Here is a 17,828-nt window from a genome sequence, read left to right as displayed (position 1 = left end):
ACTTTTCTTGCTGTCTACATTGTCTTTATTTTAATTTATAGCTGTCAATAGATGTTAATGACTTCAAACTCTGCAAGGGGGAAACTTATCTTTTAATTACAATAAGATGAAAACTATGTAGATGTTAACAGGTTATGAAGATGCCCTGCATGACTGCCCTCTGCTTTCCTTGTTTTTATTGCAAGTTGAGTGTTCAGCACTTCTCAGTAAGTGGTTGCTCGCACACTTGAAGGTCACTGAGTGAAATCAAATTAACTTCTAAAAACACTTAAGTTGGTCTATTTTATCTTCTAAATTATATGCTTTTTCTTTAATGTTAAGGTTTTTAAGACCATAAAGAATCACATTTAATGCTGTGAAAAGTTAGAGGAAATCACTAAAAAGTGAATGCTCCCATGCAAACCTCACATTTCGTAATATTATTTCCTAAATTAAATCAATCTGATATTATCTTTCTTTTCTCTAAGCTCCTCTTGAGTTATAGCTTCAAATACATAGACTGCATTGTATGTACATGATTCCTGTTATGAATCCCACTCCTGTCAGGCTAACACTTCCAGGATTTCTAACTTTGCACCTGAAAAGTCTGTCTGACATCAAGGATGTTTTGTCAACCTTAACAGCAAGCTTGTTAGACATTTTCAGTGGGTCATGCTAAGCTCTGTAGGACTTTTGGGATGGGTCAGTGTTGCCCACAGAGGAGTGGCCAGTCCTGTTTTGCGGTAAGCCAAAAGAAACATCGGTGGTACTAACGTGGTCAGGCTGTAGTGGCACATCAGAGTGGTAAAATGGGATAGCTCTTAGGTGAGCGCCTGGAGGGGATGCTCACAGTGACTCCAGCCCTTAAATGCTCGGTGCCAGCATGGAGACACACCAGTGGCAAAGTTCCCATGTGCCAGCTGAGGACCAGCTCCATGTTAGGGGTGGTGACTGGGGCCGTGGCTCCAGGAAGGCTGAGCCTCTTGTGCTGGCTCCAGCAGGGATGTGCACGTATGGCTCCATTCACAGGACTGGCCTCTCTGAGCTCTATGCCTCTGGCCTGTGTGCTGGGCAAGGCTTGGGATTGCTGATCTTGGATCCCATTCGTGATTCCCTAGTGGATTTTCTCTGGCAGCATTGGCCTGTTGCAGCTCTCCAGTTGGAATACTGTGTCACTGACAGTGGGGTTTTGTGAGGTGACTGAGCCATTTCAGTGCCTCTGGTGCTTTTCCTCTGGCTCCTTCTGTATCGCTTTTTGCAGCCTGTTCCTTCCATGGCACCTCAGTTGTTCTGGTGAATGCATTCAAAGTAGTTATTAAGGATTTGTTGCAGTACATTGCCTTGTGAGGGGGCTGTTTTTGTTAAGGAAAAAAACCCCTTGCCCTTCTGTGTGCCAAAAATAGGCCACATTTATTTTGTTCAACTTTTTGTTTTTAATACTCAGTCTCTCTTTTTTTTATTGACTTTGACAGATTTAGAAGACTTAATCTTAGAAGTGTCTCAAGAAAACATGCAAAAGTTCAGGCTGACTCAGATAACCATTACGGCTTTTGCTGATTAATAGTTCAATAACAATATGCTTGTTTAAACATTTTTTTGAACAGGCTCCCTAAGTGCCTTTATAGCAAGAATAATGATGATAAGGTACTATTAACTTGTAAGTTGAAGGTAAAATTTATGAAAGTTTTGTGCAGAAACAGAAACAAACTGAAAACAAGCTCCTAAACAAATCTGTTTCCCTCTGTGTTATTTCCTTAATTACTCTGTTTGTTTTGCAGGTCTAAACTAAAACTCTAAAATCCCCTGTAGCAGAAAATTGGGATTTTTCTTCTCGAGGCTGAAGAAACTCCTGTCTGTATGATTTCTGCTGGTTTTAGGAGCACAGTGTGTGTCTTTCTCTTTTTGATAAAATACCTGAAATCTACAGAACCATTTTTACTTCAAGATCTTACCTTGTCTATACAGAGTCAGAAAAGCAATAACCCACATAAATCGCAGTCACATTTCTGGGGCCTAAAACACAGTTAAATCATTGCTGTGCAAATGTGTATCTGTTCTCCTGAACAGGGAGTATCTTCATAACATCCTGTCTTAAGTCAGCACCAGAAAATAGAAAGATGAATGTGGTAAAATGACCTGAATGAGTTTACCCAAAGTGAGACATCCTTAAACTATATATGCTGGCCCAAGGTAACTCCAGTTCATTAATTTGCTTTAAATAAATTAGGGGCATAATGGTAATGTTTGTTTTTAACAAGTGAGTAAAATTCATTCCATAAAACAAAAATCAGTGTAAACTAGCCACATGAGTAGGTAATTTAGTTTTTCCTGTAGTGATAAAAGTTTTCATTAGTATGAATGGAGGTAATTATTCTATTTTGATCTGTGCATATTATCCGTATCCCTTATTCATTAACTATGCTAAGTAAAAAGCAGCTACGCCTCACAGAATACCACCAGAGAGAAAGTGTGGATTATTGGAGCTGAAATTTACAATGCTAAATTTGTGGTAAGAGATTAAAGATAATAGTGTTATAGACAGTGGTTGAAAGTTTCTTGGAAACTTTCTAGATACATATATGCATATCTCTTAATTTTAGTTACATCTTTTTGTGTACATACATTTGTATGTACATATACTCATATGCACAGTTCAATGTCCTAAAAAAAAGTTTGTTAATACTAATTATATGTAAAATAATTCAACTCAGTTTTAGATAGTTTTATATACATGCATATATATAAAGGTAGTTTTGTCTATGTGTATCAAAGTTGAGTGGTGATTAATGTGTTGCTGTAGGTACGGGGTTGTATTTGTGATGCTGGGTTAAATGCCAGTCCCCTGTTTTTATTCTGAGCCCATTGTATGCATACTTCTTTATCTATCATCACAGCAAAAGTGTTCTTGTAGAAGTGCTCTTCACAAGTTACTTTATTGATCTGTGTGTTGCATAATTATTCCTCTTAAGTCACACTTTTCCTGATTTTTTTTTTTTTTTGTTCTATGCAGGTGCTCTTTCCATTCCTGATCACACAAAGAGTGTAATAAATAGCAAAACAAGAGGTATAAAGAAACTTGTGCTTAAGAGATCAAAGCAAACCAGACTATGCAGTCCTTTAGAAATCTTGGCTAGCTCTCTTGTAAATAAAAGTGCCTCTAAAGCAGAGGGTATTTAACTGCTGTATTTATACAGGTTTTGATTGGCAGTTCAGTTATTAACCTCATAAAAAACACAGCAATGTAAACTAGTATGAATGTTTATTCTAGCACTTCTATCTGAAGGAAAATGAAAACCAAGATATAGTGGCATATTCTTAGTTCCTTTTAAGTATTTATTTTAGGTCTGTGTAGCATAAAAGACTGTTTTTTCAAGTCAGTGAACTTAAACTATTTTGCTTACTGTTCTGGGATTTAAGTGTTTTCTACTTACTAACAAAACAAATGTTGGATTTATTGAAGGTACAGAGTCACCACATCTTTATTAAAGGTCCAAACCCCACATATTTATGATGATGCTTCTTTCCCCTTCATAGTGTTTTCCATTTCATGCGGGGTAGAAATGAATCTGAATTCTTTTTTGTTACTGATTTGATGAGGTTGCAGGAAAGTTGTGCCTTTTTGTCACGGAAGAGGTGTCCTGTATCATGCTAGGTCTAGAAAAACAAGTATGCAATAATCTTCTGTATCCTTGCTCTTGGGCTTATTAGCCAATGCATTACACCAGTTGTTTTTTTTTTACCATTGTTTTTTCCAGGCTTCATTGTGGCCTCCCACAAAATTCCATGGCCATTTTGCCTTCTGAGGCAGCACTAAAATTCTCTTTTGTGTGTGAAATGTTTTATTGAAAGCAGTTTGTCATGAGTCCTGAAACAGTATGTGATTTCAGGAATTTAATTCTGAGGTATATTCTTTAAACAAAATTATCTGAGGCAAATTAAAATTTGTGTATAATCTCTATTTCTAAAGGAACTTGTGCTCTCCTATTGTCTGTCTGAGTAAAAATAGTGATGGTTCTCTAGTGGTCATCCAGAGGGACTGTTAATCAAGAGCTTTCATAAATATATACTACTTCTGAAATAAAATTTTAAGTGATTATTTTTATTTCTATGTTTCTCTATTGTACAATGTGGCAAAAATAATAGTTTGTGCTGAATTAAAGACTAAGTTACTAACTTAGTCTTTAAGACTTAATAAAAACAAGAATTTTGTTCTGAGCAGGATCTATTGTTTACTGCACTTGCAGTGGCTTGTGATGGCCAGCAAATGCAGGAAGACAAGAAAAACATTGATCTTTTAAGAAGGCAGTGTTAAAACCATTATGGCAGAGTGGTAAGTGGCTAAGTAGAACCACACAAACTGTAGAGGGATCTCTCTGTCCTTGATTCCCATTGAGAGTATGAATGCTAGCAACACTACATCAGGTCAGTGATGTCTTTGGATGAGTTAAAACCTCCAAAGTTTCAAGGACATTTCATAACTATTCTGAGTAAGAGTGTTTCATTCCCCTGCACAATTTAAAACTTCCAGGCTATGATTTGTGACCATTGGTCCTTTCTGTAGTCTCTGCAGCTACTGCAAGAAGATTATTAGCTCTCTGCTCTCTGATTCCTTCTAGTGGTAGTAGGCTGCTGTTAGATCTTCCCTGGACCTCCTCTTTGTCCAACAGAGCAAACCTGGCTCCTTCAGCTTCTTCTTACTGGGCATGTTCTGTAGGCCATGTCCATCTGAGCAGCTCTTTGCTGGACCCTCTCTTGTGTGTTCTGATCTCTTCTGGACTTGGCAACCCAGAATGTGATGGGGGATTCCATGTGCAGCCTCACTGATCTGCTGCTGCTTGTGTTCTAATGAACACATTCCCATGTGTGGTTTGCCCTGTGAGCAGTGAGGATGTGCCCTTGGCATCCACTCTAACCCATATATTTTTTCCCTTGGGGCTGTTGGTTTCTGACCCAGTTGGTTTTCACCCTGTGCTGATGCTCAGGATTATTCGTCCCAGGTGCAAAATCTGTAGTTTTGTGACTTGTTCTCCTTACTACCACTTTTGAATAATTTCAAATGTTCTCTATTTGCCTTTGTAGTTATATAATATTATACTGTTTTGCTGTGTTCTAAAATATAAGGTAGAATTACCCTTGGAGTCAAATATAGTAAATTCTTTGGAGTTTTGCTTCCCCTGTAGTTAGAACCTTTCTGTTTTCTGTACCTTTTGCTGTTACTCGTCCTGTCACGGCATGCAGATAATTGGCATGTAATTTAGTCCTATTAAAGGAGCAAAAAATTAATGTAATTCTTAAAGCATATCTGAAATTAGCTTTGGTCTTTACCATAACCTCAGCATAAATCAATCTGCCATACATTTTTTCTTGGTGTTTTCTATGTAGTTAAAAAATAAAAGGTTTCCCATTTATTTTGAGTTTATGCTTCTGAAATCTATCTTTGTTAGTAGGGAAATAGGTTTCCTATATTTTAAAACAGCATCCAGCTGTTTAATAAGTGATAAGGGTCAGGGAAAGAATACAAATGTTAAAATGGGCAACTAAAACCTAGTCTAGTCAGGTGAGCCTAGTTAAATTGCATTGTGGAATTTTTTCATAATTCAGCAATGTCAGAAGAAGCAAATATGAAAAATGTATATTGCCTACATAAATCTGTCATTTTGAATGACAGTTTTGCCAAAGTGTGTCTTGGTTTTCAAGTTCTTTCAGCAGCAGTTGTCCTTGCAGTGCCAGGACTATGCTGGGTTCTGTTTCTGCATTACTGCTCTTTAACATCAAGGATCATCTGACATGGGGTTAATGATTCCAATGTAAGGATTGTTACAACAGAAGTAGGTTTTACAGGAGACAATTATAAGTATTTCTGTAATTTCATCAAAACTATATTCTTGGTCCTGATCTAAGTGTGCCTTGTCTATATTTTTTTCACATTCCAGTTCTATTTTTTATTTTTAAATGCAGTATTATTTTTCCCTGTCAAATATCTGACCACGTATTTGTCAGCTGACATGACATGTTAGCAATATTTGTGTTTAAAAAGAACACCAGAAACCTTTGCTGCCCTCAGAAGACTGTCTCTAAATCTCACCTATGCTATACTCAAATATGAACATATTTGCTGCAGATGTTCTTTTATGTGTCAGTTACTAAAAACAGCCCACAAGGTTAGAAAGCTTCATTCTTCTGAAAAATAAATGAAAGAATGGAAGCAGGTAATCTCTGCCACGTCACAGTAAAATGATATGTGTGCCCCAGTGTCACAGCAGAATTTTAATCTCCTGGGGTGTTCTCTTAAGTGTGCAGCACACTTTTAAAAAGAACACTGCAACATCCATGGTTTTATTCTTAAAATTATTTTGAAAATGCAGTTAAACAATCCACCCACTTGTTATGTATAAAAGTGGAATATGTTGTTAGAAATTAATTAAATAAATATAGATGCTAGAGTTGTGTAGCATCAAGTTGCTACTGAAACAAACACAATGTTTAATCTCTGGAGATGTCAGTTTTTAGCAGCATTTATGAATTGGTTCTAGAAGTTAGATGTTATTGACATCTCCACAGGCACAGCACATGAAAACTTTAAGCACATGATTTTTGGCTTAATTTAAGCCACTCCAGGTTCTGTTCTGAAAAGTGATAAAGCCAAAGAACTGGTGCTAAATGAATGGAAGATCTGCTGACACTCAAGAGTATAATAAGGGCTTCTGAGTTAGGTTATTTCAGAAAAAGTAAAACCAGTTTTTGCATCTTTTCTGAAGAAGCGTTATCAACACTCTAAACTGTGTATCATGCTTAATCCAGACCTTCCCTTGAAGTCTTACAGACTTACAGTCTGCTTTGAGTTTTCTTTTTTTTAATATTTACCCCTAGCACTAGTTGGTTTTCTCTAACTTAGCTGTGATTCAGTTGTTTTCCAAGTGCTTATTGCTAGCTAGTAAAATTCTATCCTTCCTATCATCACATGCCTTCAAAGTAACTTCTTCCCAGTTGATGGGACGTCTATATTTGGTGAAAGCTTTTTCCTCCCCCCCACTTTTGCCTGCTCCAGAATCTATTTAAGAGAAAGAGTTTGACTCAAGGGCACACAGACAAGTGTTAGGAGTGGTGGGTGTAGCCTGATTCTGTATGACATGGTACAGAAGGTACTTCTGTATAACTATTTCTTGTTAAGGAACATCTTTTTGGGTGGGGAGAACTGAATGAAAATGGCAAAGAAACTATTGTATGTCTCTGTAAATAAACATTCTTTTTTCAGTCGGTCTTCTGAGTGCTAAACCATGACTGCTGTGTCTAGCCATCAAAATGAAACCTTTTGTGAATGGGTTGTACTCTGTCATCTGGCTTTTGTGCAGAATTGCTTACGTGAAAAAACATTATATTGTTAAACTGGAAACTCTGTGAGGTAAATACTGCATCTTCTTAAATACTGCAGTATTCTGCATGTATACAGTTCTTCAGATTATTTTTGCAAGTGAATTTAATGGGCTGTAAGTGCTTCCATTAGTTTCTCTCTCAGCCTTTCTACATTAGGCATAATTTTAATTATGTACTTGAATGACATTTAACATTTGGGAAAAGGGATTTTATTGTAAGCATCATCAACCCATTGATAACTTTTCTGTTTCATTACTCTACTTCCTCTCTCAGTAAATAACCTTCCACCAGTTCATTGTTTGGGTCTCAGCAATCCTGTTTGAAAATCTGGATTGTGAAATTGTGCTTCTTAGAGTTACTAAAAGGAAAAAAGAAAATACTATTATCAAGTCTGTGGTTGAATGTACTGTTGAAGATGATCTCTGAAGCAATATAAAAATAGTTCCAGCTGGACATGGGGTAAAATAGTAGTTTCTTAAGGCTCTTCTCAGTTACTTCTCTTATAAACACATTTTAGGAGGAGTAGATATAAAATCTTGTGATCTGCAGAATGTTTCGTTTGAGAATTTAATTATGGTAGCTCTGTTGCCAAAAATCTGTGTTTGAACTAGGTCAGTGACTAATGGGAAGGTAGATATCTGTATTTTTAATTTAAACCTATTGTTCCCTGTCAGATCTGTCATAGAATAGGAAGAAAAAGTTTGTTTCATGAAGACTGTTGGCAGTGGCTTTTGTGTTGTTTTAGTCCACATTTACTTGATATGTTCTTCTATAGCTATGTCAAGGATTTGTCTTCTTTTAAAGATATGGATAGCTTATTCCCTGTGAACCTAACTCACATTGTGTGCATATGTACATGCATGCATGCTAGTGATAGAATAGATTCATGGGACATATCTCAAAGTGCTAATATTTATTTTTTAAAGGAGTATGGTTTTTGATGAAATTAATATAAAATATGTGGCTTAGTGTCATGAGCAGTTTTGAAGAGCAGAACCATTATACTTTTTGTTGTTCCAGTCTCAATTACAGTACACAAATAGTTGTGTGTACATCTTTCCAGGAGCAAAAAGCATGGTCAGCATTAAAAAGTAAAACAACTAAATTCCTGTGTTCCATACTGTCTAGCTGTTTTGCTTCCTGCATATTCCCAGTTGTGCATCTCCTTGCCTTGACATCCCCAAGCAGTGGATTCACACTTAAATTAATGCCTTGTATTTTGAGCACACTTTTTAATTTTGCAGCACTTCTGATAATGTGTAGTGTTTCTTGTTTTCCCTCTGAACTGGAGGCCCTTTAACAGTCTACTCAGACAGTTGTGTCTCCTTTTTTCTGAAAATGCCTGTGGGCATCTTCTCTGCAGATACTGCCTGTCAGTGGTTTTGATTAGGCTGCCTTCTCCTATCAATAAACTCTGGAGCAGTAAAGCAAGTAGGAGGTTATGTAGGTTATGTAAGTTACTCACTTCAGTAGTTATAATTTTCTTTTCCTGTCAAAAAGATTTATGAAACCATGTTAATTGCAAAGAATTTTGAGGCTTTGTAAAAATATTCAGTTCCATTATTTAATATTGATTCAAATGTGGCTGGTGGATTTTTAATACATTAAAAATGAACCTGTTTAAAAGTAGTTGTGCTATTTGGATGTAGTTTTCTCATAAATTTCTAAGCAGTGGACATTCATTCCATAGGAAGCTTGACCCCAATTCTGCTTTTGCATGGCATTTTTGGGTAGAACTTTTTCTTTTTAAATACTGAGTTCTTAATGTTTTACATAGGAGAATTCAATAGGATGGGCTGTTTGACCTGATAGATCTTAGGTTTTGTGCTGTCTCTGGCTTTGCATCTCCCGTTTGCTTCATACTTGATGTGCAAATAAATTGAAGTAGTTTTGAGGATACTGTTAGAAAAAATTGCCTGGATGTCTTCTGCTAAATAACCAATTATTATCAATATTGATGTCTTTAAACTGTTCTCATTAGCCTTCAATTAAAAAAATGACATGGAAACATTAAAACTGAATTAGTATAATCTGAAATCTTCTTTGTAGCTATAACAGCTACTGCAGATTTCATGCTTTTAGTTCTAGCAGTTCACTATATTGTATATATATTCACAGAATTTTTCTTAAGTGCCTTGGGAAAGTTTCCTGTCCCTCTTTGAACATTTGTTTCCACCTAACAGTCTGGTTTTGCTGTGTTTATTCTGTGGCCTGTGGCTAAGGCATGTTATGTTAGCTGAGTGCTGGAAGGAGCTGTGCTGATGTTTGCCATGTGCTCGTTTACTCGTGCATGATTTTTTTTTTTTGTCTGCTTATTTTTATGCACATTCAGTCTTGCCATCTCATTGTGTTATTTTTCCAAACCTGGATCTGTCTGCTTATTGGAAGCTTTGCATTGGAGTCATGCTAAGATGGAACATTTATCTTGGTTCATCTTGTGGCAAGCAAACTCTGCAGTTGGCTTTGTTTTTCTAAATGATGGCCTTTCATTTATTTATTTTTAAAGGAAGTCTTTCTAATCTGCATACCATCTATGTCTAATTAGAGCTTCCCCCACAGTAACAATCAAGTGGTTCTCACTTCGATGATGCTGAGTGGTTTCATGTAAACTGTGAAGCCATCCTTTATCTGATGAAAAGATTGTAAAACAAATACAGAAGATTTTTACTTACATCTTTTTAGCTTGGATTGATTTGCTGTTGTTGCAGTAATAACTGTGCCACCTTACTGGTTCTGGCTAGGGGTGAGTTCCTGAGGTGTTTGTACATTGCTCTGTTTTGAACATGCTTGCTCCATCTAAGGAAGCAGAAATGTGCCCTGCTGTGTGCTGGAAGCAGCACTGTGGAAGGAGGGCTAATGGAAGCTCAGACTCTTCTGACACTGCATTTTACAAATCTTCCATGAATTACTATTATGAGGTGCTTTTTAGTATCAGCAAGCTATCTGTTAGTACATGTGTGCTAAGTGTATTCTGTTAGCTATTTAGGACATGAGCCATGCTGAAGCAAAGTGTCATCTTCTCTTGTTCAACCAGAATATTGTTAAAATACTGTCAGAATTTAAACTGTTGTATCTTTTTCTTTTTGGTGTGTTTAAGGGGCTAAGATCCCTTTTTCCCAGAAAGGCCTGATCAGTTTAGCTGACAAAGTGTCAGTGAGCACACAGAGACAGTCACTTAACTTGTGTAAACTACACTTATCACTATTTTTCATGAAAGTATTATACCTTATTTGAGAGTTCATTGTGTGTATGTGGTTCTTCTGCCTCTCCAGCTTCACATCAGAAATACAAGAAATAAACTGATATTTTGAGTGTAATTAATTACTGCAGAATGTTAATTATGACTCCTCTTCATTTATTTCTGCAGAATGACGGGAAGGGAGTTTTTCTCTCGGTTTCCAAGCCTTTATCCTTTCCTTCTCAAGCAGTTAGAGGTTGTAACCAGCACTTTGAACAGGTAAGATGATGTCTGAGAAAGCTTTGAGATACAAAGTGAAGTGAAAAGGTTAAACTGAGTTGTGTGGCATATACACCCTAGTGCCATTTTATACATCAATGCTTCTTGAAATGATACAGTTCTAATGTTTTTGCTAAGACTTTTTTTCTTTTAACTTTGGCACATTGCATTAGGTCTCTGAAGATTGAACTACTGTTGACTAATTAAGAGTTACTGTGTTCTTAGGATCAGATGTTAAGGAATTTATGTTTTTCAGGGAAACAGAGCCCGGGTATTTGAGTGTCTCACATTTAACAATGAGGTTTCCCAGCATGTTTAAGTGATATGGGGTCATAGGCCTCAAGTAACACCACATGAACACTTTCCAGCCTGTGGCACACTGACTCTGGGGAAGGTCCTTGATCTTGTTTTAAAGACTCCACAAATGGTGGCTGAGAGCTACAATTTGATCAATGCAGATGATACCATTTGGGATGACGCTGTTACCTCCAGGTTCACGAACTTTTAACATAAACCAGTGCTGGCTTTGTTTTTTCTTGAAATGCTATGATATAAACTGTGGATATTAAGCAGCTGATTTATGGGTGAGGTTCAGCTGACTGTTTAATGGGCCTAGGAAGCAGGAGTTTCACCAGTCATTCCATGTTTTGCAGTCTCTGCTCTAGGAAAAGAGGCTGTGTATGTTCTGCACAGCAATCCACTCTACCTGATGTTACAAAAGGTGACAGTGTCATCACTGGCAAATTTTGGGAAGTTTTTCAGTTGAAAAAGATTGAAAACTGCTGTCTGAAATGTTGGTCATGAATGCTTTTTCAATGTGGATTAAGACTTGTATCTTATTAGTTGTTAAATAAATCAAAAAGTATTGATTTTAACTTGGTTTTCTGGTTGTTTTTACTATGTGAATAGGGGACCCTTGGTGTCAATGACAAGAACTATTCTTTAGTAAAACATGTTATTTACTAAACACGTTTCCTTTCAAACTGATAAAAGTACTTTTTTTAAACCACCTTTTTGTAACTCAGATCTCTGTTTCCTGGTTCATAGAGAAACCTTATCTGCAGGCTTTTAATGTTATTTAAAAATGAAGGCAGCTCACCACATTTGGGAATAAAAGAGACTTGGAATAATGTGAGAAAGTGAAGGCAGTACAGCCATGAGTGTCTTCATTGGAGGGGTCCCTTGCAGAAGAGCTGGATTCCATATTTGATCCCAGCAGGGTTTGCACTCCCATGCAATGATCAGCCTAGGATAACTCCTTGAACCAGAAGCCTCTTTTGTGGGAAAGAGGCTCAAGTTTAGCATCAAGGAGGATGCTTTTTTTTCACCAAATGCTTCTCACACCTTTTCATTTAGTGAAACTGAAGAGTTGAAAATCCATCCAAGCCTATTTCTTTTGCTCTTAATCCTGGGAAGACTGTATCCGTCTCCAATGGATGGCTCTCACTCAGCTCTCAGCATAGCACCATTTGTCCCCTTTATTATAAGGTAAGGTGATTTTGTAGTGGTTTCTTATGTGATGGGAGTTCTTTCTTGAATCTTCAGAATTTTTTTAATAAATGCCTTTTTAAGCTTCTCTTCAGTTTAGTCCTTAAAGGAAAAATTGGTATTCATTAGTTGTACAACATTAGTTGTACAATTAGTTGTACTTTCCTATATATTTATTGATTTGGACAATTAGAAAGAATATTGACTTATGTAAATTATTGTATGACTTGTTTGAAAATCTTCATCTGCAAATGCTGTGTTATGGCATTGCTGCTGCCACTGAGAGGGTAGATGAAAACTGATGAGCTTGACAGATTTTAGTAATGCAAGATTTGCCATACAAGCTTCTGATGGGTTTTTTTCAGTCCTGCAGAATAATTATTTGCAACACATAAATGTAATGTCTAATACATAGATTTGTAGACGTGTGTATGTATCTCTTTCCATATCCATCCATGAATATACCTAGCTAGATAAAGATATGGATCTGTCCTTTATCTAATGTGTTTCTAAGATGACTTTGCAAATATTTATACAGTGTAACTTTCATTTATATGGTGGTTACAAGAAGATATTCAGCAGACATTTTGCTACTCTGTATGCCTCCTGTTTGGGATTAGAGCCTCATAAGGGAGTCAGAGCTGTGGTGGGTAGGGGGAAATGAGCATCACCAGTATTTGAGAGGAAGTCCTGCTATCTGTGTGAAAGCTTCAGTGCAGTAGGGTGAGAAATTTCCATGCTTAATCTTGCTCATCTAGTAGTGAAACAAGACAAGATTGTTATCCTAAGATATTTCAGTTTTTTTGAACTACTGTTCGTTAGAAAATAGCATCTCTGTCTGCTTCTTTTTCACAGCAGATGTGATGTATCTCTTGCCTTCTATGATTTTTTATGAATTTTCAAGAATAAATGCTAATTACCTTTTTTTCTGAAAGGAAAAAACCTGTAGTAGCAGTTTTGAAATACACTGTATTTAACAATAAAATGTGTTTGGCTTTCTGCTGTATCTGAATCCTAAATGCTTTTTCGGGAAACATTTAAAATTATTTGTTACATCAGTAATTGGCTCTGTTTTGATGCCTTTATTAATGCACTGGAGAATGCTTGTTTGTGTTTTTTAATGCAATCTTTCAGCATAATTTTGGTTATTGCTAATAGATTAACTTTTGATAAGCTTTTGGTTACAACTTTTTAGTTTTGTCTTTGTTTCTGTTATGACCACTACTTTTTGCAAGGAATATACACCAGCCAAATAACTTTGCACAGTTACCTAGCTTATTGTCTTGAGGTTATTTAAATTCATTCAGAAGATTTGAGGGGAGAAGCCAAATAAAATCTTTAAGCTAAGAACGTGGAATATTTAAGAGTACTGTTGGACCTACTTTCCTTTAAATGCATTCCTAAAGAAGAATGATGTGGCAGATAAAGATGCTGTATTCTGCATTTCCTTTCCATTGATTTTGGTAGTAAATGCTGGGGACGCAGGGGTAAAACTAGCATAAAATTACTACATATTTGTGACAAAAAGTTGTAGGTGGGTGTACAGATGAGCCTTTTCTGTCTCCTTACTTAGCAAATATTGAAATTTTTATGGTTGCCCAGGGACAATACCAAGGATTCTGCAGAGGTAAATGTATGTGTGATGTAGCTCAGTGTGCTGTTACTGGCTGTATTTCTGTCTGTTCTTACACCCTTGTTCTTTGAATGCTGTGAGTGTTTTCAGTTCATTTTGACTGCATTTGATTTATCTTGGTAAAACAAATAAGTTGCTATTTCCTCTTCTATTTCCCTTTCTATTTTTCATTCTGTTGTAGTAAATGAACAAAAATAAAATTGTTTCCTATTCATTTGGTCGTTCTTCAGAAGGTGGTAATGAAGTAACCTATTAGAGAGGATCAAAGAGAAGATCTGGTGCCAAAGGCCCTGTGTACCAATTCATTAAATTGTGTATATAAACTGTTTCTTTGAATTTCTCAGTGCAATGTTGTGTTCTATATCATTTGCATATACATATGATTACATGGAAGTCCAATGCAATGATAACATGTAATTGCCATGCCATACCATGCCTTACCATGAGATTTTTGTTGAGGATGGTGTGCCAGTGTCAGGGAGGGATGCAGCCATGTGGTGAGGAGACAGGAAAGGTGAATGTGACCCATATGAGGTCCTAATACCCCTTCCAGGGCTAAGTCCGCAGGGAAGTGACACTCACTTGTTGCACTGAGAAGATGAACAGAATACTGTGTTTGCAAGTAACTGAGCAGTTCTGTGAACAAAACTGGGTTGAGCAGAAGGAATTCAAGTTGGGCTTTTGCAGAGTTTCTCTTAAGCTCGAGTGGAATTTTCCGTCTGGTGGGAGTAGAGCTGTGGTTGCTCTGACCGTGTGGAGATGAATTGCACAATGTGAGCAGGATTAAATGCTGCAAGGACAAATCTCAATCTCTGTGCACATAGTTGTTACTCCCTGTTGAACTAGGGCATTTGATTACCTATCTGCAGTTCTATTAAGCTATTTTTCCCCCTGCAGATGTTTTATTTGGAAGGGAACACTTTGATTCACAACTTATTACCTCACTTTTTATTTTTTTTAAAGAGTTAGATAGGTCTGTTTTAATGGTTACTTTCTAAGATGAAAGAATGTACAGCATGTTTTTGATTAACAAGGGAGGTAATCGGGAGGTAATGTTTTAAGTATGAAACAAAAACATAACCTCCCTTTTGCCTCCCTCTCCCTTTTTCAAAGACCTATAATCTCTTCAGAATGATCTAGAATTGAGTTACCTTATGTCCTCTTGTACCATGGCACTGACAGAGTGTTTGTTTATTGTTAAATGTTCTGGGCCAAATGCTCTGAAGGAGTAAAATGGGTATTGCTTTATTAACTTGAATACTTTTTCACTAATTGAAAAAAAAATTAAATAGTTACTCTCTATTTAAGAGAGTGACTTTGTAATCTTTTAGAAAGTTTTTTAAAAATTAGCTTTAAAATGTTAAACAGTGTAAGGTTTTAAAACCTTATTCGATGTATGTGCCCTGGCTTCTGCTTGACAAAACTTAATTCTTCATGAAATTTCCTCTTCAGAACTTCAGCAAATAGATTTCAAAGCAGTGCTGCTTCTAGTTGTATTATGGTGCAAGAAATGTGAACATCTTCCCATGAAATTAACAGAGTTATGAAATAGACACTGTTTTCTTGGGCAGAATTTTGTAATCTGTAATGGGTCTTCATGCAAAATGGAGGAGCTAAATTTCCAAGTGCCCTGATGGTGTTTCCAGTCAAGACCTGGGTGGATGGCAGAGGGAAGCACTTTACAGCTGTCCTCTTTCCCTTTCTGCCCTTCCCCATCCACCACTCTGGACTGACAGGGTTTTGGTTTTGCTTGTCATTGATGTACAAGGACAATCACTGTGACTGGTAGTTAATGATGGACACTAAGATGCAAGGGAAAAAAAAGTGTGGGGTGAGGAAAAATTTTCTGTGGGGTGGAGCATTGTCATTTTTTAATTAAAAAAATAAAAAAAACCCTGTAGCCATTCCTACAGAGTGTTTAGGGAAGGAGAGAGAGTATTCTCATCACCTGTGAGTTTGATAAATAGATTGATCCGGGTTTATTTTAGCTTCCTAGCAAGCAGAGCAGCTGACCATGAATTCGGAGGCTCACTCTGAGTTTCAGTTGTGTCTTACTGTTTCACAAATGTAAGAGAGCTCACGTTTTAAGGAAAAGGACTCATGTAGTAGTATTAATATTGCAGAAGGTAGTGTGAATTTGAACTTTTTCCAGTCAGTAATGTTACTTGCATGTAGGTTGCTCATTTTAGAAAGTTATTCTTTGTTGACTTGGGCTTATAAGTTTGATTGCTCTGTATTGTGTTTGACTATGTTAAATTATATCCAGTCTGTCAGGTGACTGGTTCTGTTCCACTGTAGCCCTGTGACAAAGTCTATATGGGCTACATAGGAAGAGAAGCTCAAGAAACAGGCAATTGGTGAAGTTCTAGTAACCAGATATCCTCAATTTGTTTGAGAAGAGCTTGGTGGAAATAATTCATGTATATATATTTTATAAGCTGAAATTGCTGTTTATGTAAGTTTAAATGCAGATTTGCTGGTGTTTGTTTTGTTTCACACATGTACAGTTATGTTTGTGGGTTTAGTATATCATCGTGAATCTGACTTGAAAGCAGCCATCTGATTTTCTGTAGGCTGAGCAGTGGTATGTTTTGGTAAGTGGCCAAACAAGGTAGATGACTGTGCTAACTAAGTGTACTTCCTCTGCCTTTCTCCTCTCTTCCCTGTATTTTACTGTGGCATGGCAGCACTAGAAGAATTAATATTAAAACTTCCCTGGTTTCAGCTGTCATTTCTGTAAGACTGGGAGTCTTACCAGGAGTCTGATAAGGAAAGAGCTTTTGTGGGAATGTCTTTTCATAATAGATTAAAATATACAACAAGCTGTGTGCTGCAGCCTTGTTGTATTAGAGTAGCTCCTTTTGATTACAGTTGTTTATGAAAGCATCTCCGTGGCTTCTCTTTTCAATTGCACATCTTTCAGTCTTTGGTCTCTGGTTTTTTAATTTGTTTTGGGTTTATTTAGTTCCTAATGTTTGTTTAGTGTAACTGCTCAGCATTATAACTGTCTGCAAATACTGCATTATATGGAATCCCTGTGAGACTGGGAGCAGGCTCTGACTCACTGGAATGCCCTGTCCTCCTTGAGGAAGCTCATGGGGCTGGCCAGTCATTGCAGGATGAAGACAGATACCCTTTTTATTATGGACAAGGTTCCCAAAACATGGGCTGTTCTAGACATTTGAAAAAAAGAAGCAATGTGCACTCCTAAAGCATACATTGTCTTTTAGATTTTTATGATATTTTTATATCTTGCTTGACATCTAAAGTGGAAATTTTGCATAGCTGGAGGAGAAGGAGGGAAGGACACGAATTCATTTCCCCACTGAGCTTATCACTAATGAATTGGGACTGTCTTGGAAGTCTCCCATTTTCATTAGTCTGTTCTCCGTGCAATCCTGATTGCATAGTAATTAATACTGATCTGTAAAAATATTTATGGGTCACTGTAAATATTTATTAATAAGAAGAGTTTCAGTCCTTTTAATCCTTTTGCAATTTTAAATAAATTTTAAACAGGCTGGTTTTTTTTTCCAATTTGTTTAAGTTCAAATTGTAATGCTAGAGAAGAATGCAAAGGGCTTGATTGGCAGTAGGCTGCTCAAGACCTTCTGATCTACTAAAACTCTTTATTAATCTTGTACATTCTTTACTGTATTCCTGTCTTTCCTCTGAAACTGTAGACATAGACAGATGTGTCATATCCAAGTGGTGTTGATGGGAAAGAACGACCCTTAGGTATTTGTTGTTAATTTCTTATTCCAGTTTTCACTGTTTTCATCAGTCATTGGCATATTATTGGCTGAAGCAGTTTAGGAAATATGCACAAACTGCAGGGAGCTGTCAGATTCATGGGAAATAAAGGGTGATACTTAGCAGAGAGGCATTCATGAGTAC

The 17,828-nt window shown here is 36.8% G+C and overlaps 1 protein-coding gene across 1 annotated transcript in view; it reads left to right on the top strand.

The window, feature by feature from the left end:
* The window catches only part of THADA (THADA armadillo repeat containing), a 153,044-nt gene that overhangs the window by 40,554 nt on the left and 94,662 nt on the right, over positions 1–17,828 (top strand). Inside the window, exons 27-28 of the mRNA XM_066546497.1 lie at positions 10,721–10,810; positions 12,167–12,298. Of these exons, the coding sequence (XP_066402594.1) occupies positions 10,721–10,810; positions 12,167–12,298 (222 nt within the window). The remainder of the gene's footprint in view (positions 1–10,720; positions 10,811–12,166; positions 12,299–17,828) is intronic.

Source organism: Molothrus aeneus, chromosome 3, assembly GCF_037042795.1.
Source record: "Molothrus aeneus isolate 106 chromosome 3, BPBGC_Maene_1.0, whole genome shotgun sequence".
NCBI lineage: Eukaryota > Metazoa > Chordata > Aves > Passeriformes > Icteridae > Molothrus > Molothrus aeneus.
This window is presented reverse-complemented; position numbering and strand designations above follow the sequence as displayed.